The sequence below is a fragment of the Rhea pennata genome, chromosome 7 (genome assembly GCF_028389875.1).
Source record: "Rhea pennata isolate bPtePen1 chromosome 7, bPtePen1.pri, whole genome shotgun sequence".
Lineage (NCBI taxonomy): Eukaryota > Metazoa > Chordata > Aves > Rheiformes > Rheidae > Rhea > Rhea pennata.
This window is the reverse complement of record NC_084669.1, coordinates 20,588,660-20,596,566: the sequence shown is the minus strand read 5'-3', so window position 1 is coordinate 20,596,566 and position 7,907 is coordinate 20,588,660. Positions and strand designations below refer to the sequence as shown.

Genomic DNA, 7,907 nt, shown 5'->3' with positions numbered 1-7,907 from the left:
TTTTGAAAAAAGAAAAGGATCACTTGGATGTGTTTTAATGATAAGAATCTCTCTTCTCCTGCCTTGCTGTCTAATCAGTACCTATAAACTCATGAGATTCATTCTTGCAGCTAATACTGCTCTATTTTTGGCTCAAAAATACCACCTAGGGCAATATATGCATATTTAAAGATCCAGGGAGTTTGCATGGCCAATTACATATACTTTAGTAAGTCACGTTTTTGTGAAGAACTTGGAACTATTCAATATGTAAGTAAGCGACAACTTTAATGAACTATCAGAATTTCCAGCATCTTCAACTGTAGACTTCGCAGAACATGTTATAGAATAATACCACTTTCACAATGAAAAGTGTGAACAAACCTTATGCAGGGAGTAGGGAAGAAAAATACCTCTCATTAGATCTGTACACTAAACCATGTTGAATGTGGTGACGTAAGAGAGCTGTGATCCTCCCAGGCCGGACTCCCACCACCAGGTTCAGCCTGTCCATCACTTCTAGCTGTCTCACCCACCTTACATGCCTTGCCATTGTCCTTGAACCGGCAAAGGGATGGTGCAGTAAATCCAAAGATGGGAACAGTATAGGAAGAGAGGATGGGATCTTTCTACTTGTAGATATAAAAGGGTGCCCACTTTTCCTTGGCAATCTGACATCTACATTTTCAAGCATTATATTTAGCAGTCTTTCCCAGCTGGCCCAACTGCTACAGCACATGTAAAGACAACAGAGGAAGTGCCACTGAGAGCACAGTCACTGCAGAATTACTCATGATACATGAGTATACCAGAACAAAATGTGCATAGAGACTGGTTTTGCTAAAAGTAGAACTTTCCTTGCTGTACATCAGCTTTTTTTACTTGGGGCCTTTAGCACTTTGACTCCCAACAGTTAAACATCCTAATGTTGAAAAAAACTCTTCCATTTCCTTCTGCAGGAGGTGATTTCTCTTCTCAGCATCTTCACGAGCACGTTCAGAATTCCTCAGCTTTATCTCCAGCATCGTGTATTTTTTCCGTTCTTGGTCCAGTTCTTCTTCTAACCTAACCACTTTTTTCCTCAGGTCTGCACTTGTTTCCTCAATTCTTAAAACCAAAGAGGAGAGAGAGGGAGAAGAAAAAAGAGCATTTTTAGTGGCTGGATAAAGACTGTAATGATAGCTATACAACTTGGTCATCTTAGAGCTAAAATATCATTGACATAGTAAGAGGAAGTCTGTTAAGTAAGTGAAGGCACTAATTGCCATTTTGTAGTTAATGTTGAGTTTAAAGGGAGGGATTTGCTGAAAGCTGAATCTCACTCCCTTTGAATCTTGGAAAAATATGCTTGAGTCTTATAAAAACAATGCTTACTTTTGGGGAACAGAGTGAATGTCTGAGGGATACAAATCAACTCCTCAGTTAGGTTGAATTCAATCTATGTAACTTCCAAAATAATCTTTTAATCTCTGTTTTCATCCTGATACCGTTTTTCCCTGTATGGCTATCCAATACAGAGGAACATCCCTTTGCCTTGGAGGTCAGTTAGGAATTAAGTCACAGTCCTTCCTCACAATCAATTTTATGGTATTTTCTGTAATGTTTGTCACATCAGAAAGAATCTGAAGAGCAGACCTTAAATATTTCATCTGGTACAAAGCTCTAATACAAGAGCGGGCGCTTTTCTCCAAGAAAATTAAAGAACACTGTTCAAGTCTTTGATTTGAAACAAGCACAGTAAGAGCATCAGTTGCTCTCCCCCTAGTCATGTTGCCCAAGCACAAAGCAGAGTAGTGGTGTTAATAAGAAGAGGGAGTAGCCTCCCAAGGGAATTTCTGATTGCTAGAGAATTCAAAAATGGTAACTTCAAAAATTAGGCTTTTCCTAGGAAAATATCTTCCTTTAAGAAATGTCCTTTCATACAGGGTAAAGGACTCTCAAAAACTACATGCTACATCCTCCACTACAACAACAACAAAGTTAGACATTTTTCTCAGCTGGGCCTCAGTTCCCAATTCCATTCTGTGACCAGCAAGAAGCTATGATGCAGGGAATGCAATGAATGCCCTGAAACTCTTCCTTCACAGATAGCTGTTGCCATTGTCACAAAATTCACAACAATACTCCAAAGTTCATGCAGTGAGTCTTCCTCCCCCAAAAGATGGATAACTTATTTCTGATGCTAATTCAGTTCCAACCCAGAAGCATTGATCACCCCAAGTCTAGCAAACCAGTAACTGCACTGATGGGCAAACAGATATGTGCAGTATGTCTGGAGAAGATTACTTCTCTCTCTCTGAAAAGGCAGGCTTTTATCACTCAGCTGTCTTTTGTAATACAATGGGACCCTTCTGAAGTCAACATGCTTTTCTCCTGACATTCCATTTTTGTAACAGCCCACAGATCTGAGTTACCCATTACATTTTTCTACTACTACTTTTGGGGGTCAGCTACAGCAGCCTATACTAACTAACTGCCCACTTTCTGAATTATACAGGTTCACAGTACTTACCTGAGAATACTACATACAGAATATAATCTCTCCAAGATGCTTCCAGTTTCTTAAGAGTCGTAGGTGGTAAACCTGATTTACCGAAACTCAAGAGAGAATGCCTGGTAATTATACTAACCTTGGGAAAGAAATGCTCTGGAACAGACTGGTTACAGGAAGGCCATAAAACTTGCCTCCCTCTGACTGAGAGCGAGAAGATGGGTAGTTGATAATGATGAATAACAGCTTTTCCATCAGCAAGTGTTCCTTACCTCTGCCCCAGGCAGGTACTGACTTTGCTTTCCCTCTGCTTCTGTGTGTGCCAACAAAAAGCTCATACATGCCCTGCTACACAGACTGACTTCTGCAAACCACACAAGCACATGTACAATAGGAACTAATTATTACTTTGGAGGAATAATTTATCTTCAATAAAATAAAGGTAGTGAGGCAACCCAACATCTTCCTAATAAGCTGCCTCCCTTCTTTACTAGAGTGAGCTCCTGTGAGTGAGCAGACTTTCATGCTGCTTCAAAAGAAACATATTTTTGCACATGTAAATGGCTGCAGATGTACTAAAGCCATAGCAAATTTTTGAGAGCTGAATAACTTGGCTTGAAATTCTTAGACCTGACAGCAAGATCCTTAGGGCTGTAATCCTAGACAGCTGGAATCATGCTGTTTAATGCATAAAGGGCAATGATTCCATCTCTCCTGGTTTTTATGAAAATATTATTTCATTAGGCATTTTCCTCTTAGCTATTTTGCACTATCAGACCTGGCAAATTTATAGTTCTCCCCTCTAGTTACAGTGCTGTTGTGTCCCTTTCCAGCTGACAGTGAAAGGGGGTGGTACATCTAAAACAGCTGAGAATGCTCAAGGGGAGGAATGAAGACCAGTTCTTCATAGATGCCCCACTGTCAACAGCTGAAGGCAGCTGAAGCAGTTTTACTGATAAGCAATGGGAAGCCATATCTTCCCTCAGGGAGCAGGTAAGAATACACAGATACAATTTTCTAAGTTTTGCAGCCCAATCTCATTTCTGTATATTACTCAGTATCCCTGCAACAAGGCTTGTTGCGGGCACTTGCGCACATTTAGCATCAGCTTTGATTGCAAGGAACATGCAGTCATCTCCCTTCCACTCTGCAGCAGTGGGGCAACTAAAAAAATAAGTCATGTAGTACCATCCTCATTCATGGACTTTTTCTGACACACACTAGGCTAAGAATTGGTGCTGTTCTCATCAGTTCTTCTACCTACAATGCAAGAAGTCAGGGGAGCACTTCTCTCCCATTCAGTGATACCTAGGGGGAACCAAAACTGCTACGTGGCCTGATTCTCCTTCCAGCTTCATATATCACAACAATGCAAGGCAGAAAAGCTGCAGAGATTGGCAAGCCACCACCACAGGAAATCATAAAATAAAGCAGGAAGGTAATAATAGAAATTCCTACCTTAACAGCTGGCCCACTGGAAGAGATCACAATTCAGACTACAGCATTCCAACACAGATTCTGAGAAATTACTTTAACAAGAAAAGAGGCAACAAACTTTGCCTAAAGTTGTACTATACAATCCCTACAAGCACTAGTATAAACTCTCAGTACTGTGTTGGGAAGCATGGTTGGAAAGGGAGGTATATAAATACTACCACATCATTAGTAACTTAAGAAACATAACACTAACACCTTAATGCACAAAAGTGGCCAAAACTCAACTATTTGTAAGAAATGGGACTATTACCCTTCTCCAGTGCTAAGCCCCAGTACAGTAGGGCCCAGGCCAGTGATGATTCTTCTGTATTGTAATACAATACATGCCATGCAATTTTGCATGTGCCTGTATATTAAAATATATCTAATTCCCTTAAGCAACTGTATTTATATTATATACATAATTCCCTGAGAGTTACTCTGTTAAACACTGAAATGCATAAAACCCAATATACTAGCTCATGCAATAAATACAACTGTTACTATTAATACTGTCTACTTCCTCTAGCCCTGACCTCTGATTATTTAGCAAATCATCTCCTGAAAACTGCAAGGAATTATTTTGAGTGCGAATTCAAAGTATAGCACCAGTGGTTACAATTGCACAAGTACACAGAGTGGGGAAAAACCTAAACAGTTCAGGTTATCTGCTGTACAAGCAGCACCTTGCTGTTACTTCGAGTTAGAGGCCGCCTGTAATTGTAAACAAATGAATGCTGCAAGTATGTCTAGAAACTTTGCTTTTGATTTCTAAAGTTCAACACAAAATGGCTATTCAAAAAGTTATAGCTGAGCTGCATTCCCACCAGAAAAAATGGAGAACAGTCAAAAACAATTTCCTAGAAGAAAGTTTCCCTTGGGAAAAACAGCATGAAACCTTCAATTTAAGACTGATTTGACACAATTTCTGTTCCTGTATGAGCCAACAGAGTTGCTTGTTAGGCCTGGTCACCCTGGCCCCTATTCCCCCCTTCCACAGCAAATGTTTGCTGCACTGTTTCTCTCAGAACACTGGCAAAAAGCAGACATCAGGACCATCTCTGCTGTTCCTATTTCCATTGAAAACATAGAATGTGAAATAATGGAATCTCCTGTGTGATGGAAATCCCATTTTTTGATCCTCTCTTCGTCAAAAGAGAAAGTTGGATTCACAGAGCCATAGGGAAAGACTAGATCAAGACCTGCAGTCATGCAAACCCAAACTCTGGATCTGAGCATCCCACACACTTGGTAGCCCATACTATGTTCAAACAAGGGTAAATCTGAAAGAAGACTTTTTATCTCTGCAGCCGATGTTACCTTTTGATACTAGTCTCGTACTCAGTCCTCTGTTTGCTCAGTTCTGTCTTTAGCTCCGCCACTAAGCTCTGTAAGGCTCTAGAGCATTTGACAGAGTCTCTGGAAGCAGCAGCAGGGTTGCTGTGTTCACTGTTGCTGCTGCAAGCTTCAAATCTGTCGATGCTGTTCTCTAGATCTGCAGTGTTGACCTCACTCTGAGACAGCAAGCCCTGAGTTGCCCACTCAGTTTTGAGAGAGCTTAAAGCAGAAGAGTCACTGGCCCGACAGGCTGGGCAGCTGCTGACTGAGTCCACCACGGAGATTTCACACGACGATGTAGACCATGTAGTGCTGGCCATACTGTGTGTACTAAGGGAGAGGCTGGAAGAAGGAACATTGTCATAGGTAGAGAGTCTCTGGGAAGAACATGAGTCTTTAACTCGTTCCCCAGAGGCTGTCCTGCGGTGGCCTCGGAGAGAGTACAGTCCATTCATCAACCAGTTCCCACTGGAGGAGAGGTTGGGGATATCTAAGGATGAGCTGCCCAGCTTCGGACTCACAGACCGTGCCCCTTGCTGGCGGAAGGAGTATTTCCATGGGGGCAGTGTCTGCACTCTTTTGCTGGGGCTGGTAGCAGATTTAGTCAATTTGCCACTGCATTCTGGAGGGATGTTTTTCACCACAGGTCCAGGAGCAGCCTCTACTGCCACAACTTTGTTAGAAGGCAAATCAGAGGGGCTGGGAACACTGTTCTCTGACCTGCTGTCCTCCCCATCCTCCTCAGAGATCCACTCCGCAGTATTGCGCTGACGCACAGGTCGGATTTCAAGCTGGTTCCCTTGCACATCTGCCTGAGGAACAGCAAAGATTCTCCCCTGTTCACTTATCAGCACTGTCATCAGGTGTTGAACTAGTGAGGTGCCTGTGGAAAGAAAAACAAGAATTTGATGAGACATGAGAGACCTCAGACTCATTTCCTGCTCCTAAGATGTAATATGAGCTCCTTGTGAGGCCAGCCTGTGGGCACATTCACTAGATCAGGTCTGTGCAAACATGGTAACTCTGGGCCTTTCCGTTCAGGACTACAAGAAACAGTGACTATGTCCATTGCTGTGGATGGGCAACATGAAGGATGCAGGTGTTAGTAGAGCTTCTGAATGTAGCTGACTAGGCATAGCACAAATGATCAATATCAATGATTAATAGCTTGGTCTGCTTCAGGACACCTTGAGGTAGACACCTGAAGATAGGCATGTCACTACCACACAATGACTTGAGGTTCAGAGTCAGCATCGACCTTGGCATATGCATCCATGCAGGCGGCACAGCACTGTACAGAGGTGCAAGCTAGATCCTGAACACAATAATGTATTACCTAGGATGGAGCACCTTTTTGACTAGCTTCTAAAACCAGCAAGTTTCCACTGACTTGTGTATCTACATCACACCCTGTTTCATAGTCTTAACAGGCTAGTGTTTGCTAAATAACCAGAAATTTCAGCTTAGGTCTTTTGATTCAGTTTTAGTGTATAGAGCAACTTGGAGAGATTGTGACATCTATATAACACACGGGGCTGCATTCAAGGAGAAAAAGATGCTTTTTGTACTATCAGTCTTTTTGTAGACTACAGTTCAATTCCAGTTCTAGTAAAAAAACTGTGCAGTTTGAAATGAAACAGCACTAATGAGAAACTGTGTTGAAATACAGTTCAAGATGGAAAAATCACAGATTTTAAATATCTGTTACAGAGTGCCATGTAAATGCAACTACCCAGACATCTGCTGGAAAGGAAAACAGCAGAACACAGACCGTCTCACAAGTTCATGGAACCTGGTGACACCTTTGTTGATATAGAAATGAAAGCAGCTAGGAAAAGAGGCTCTTCTATGTTTGTTTCATTCAGAAGAAACCCAAGGAAAAACATGGAATTTTTGTATAGAAGCTGGTTTAGGCTTCAGCACAAAATGACTGAGCATAGGTTCTTTAAGAGGGGATGGGAAAACAAAAACTGTGGGTTGCAGGAACACAGATTTCAGTAAACTTTGAAAACTAGTAAGATGCTGTAAGGGTCTGATCTACTGGAACAAAGTTTTTTTTTTGTTGTTGTTTTTTTGTTTTTGTTTTTTTAAGATTATCAGTTACACAAAAGAATCAATGTTAAGAGTACAACTATCTCACTGTAGAGAACAACTAGAAGATTCACTAGATGACCAACTGGATTAAACAAGGAGCCTCTCATTGCATTCGCAAATAAGAAGCAAACACACAGAAAGTGTACTTAGTACTACATAAATCCATAGAAATGAGTTGCCACATTTTTCAGCATGGAGCAGACCATTATAGAATAACAGAGAATATCACTTATCAAATCTGATACAAAATATTTTCTACAAACAAGAAAAACCTTAAAAAGAGCAGATATGAAATTACTTATATGCTTACTTATTGTCTTAAAAAAATCAATAAAGACTAACATTATCAGGGGTCCAAAATAAGGACCTGATATAATAATGAGGTTTCTGAATAAGCAGCCTGAGAGCAAGAGGTAATGAGCTCATCTACAGCTGCCATTTGATGCCTGCAGACGTGGGAAGAAAATTAAGCCTCTATTGAGATAAGGCCATTCCTAACAATTTAACTGTCCAACTTCAGATATTTCTA

General features: G+C 41.1%; 1 protein-coding gene across 1 annotated transcript in view; it reads right to left on the bottom strand.

The window, feature by feature from the left end:
* Positions 1 to 605: 605 nt before the first annotated feature.
* ARHGAP22 (Rho GTPase activating protein 22) overlaps positions 606 to 7,907 on the bottom strand; it is a 140,808-nt gene continuing 133,506 nt past the window's right edge. Inside the window, exons 8-9 of the mRNA XM_062579956.1 lie at positions 5,267 to 6,167; positions 606 to 1,086 (exon numbers count right to left, since the gene is read on the bottom strand). Of these exons, the coding sequence (XP_062435940.1) occupies positions 858 to 1,086; positions 5,267 to 6,167 (1,130 nt within the window). The 3' untranslated portion in view covers positions 606 to 857. The remainder of the gene's footprint in view (positions 1,087 to 5,266; positions 6,168 to 7,907) is intronic.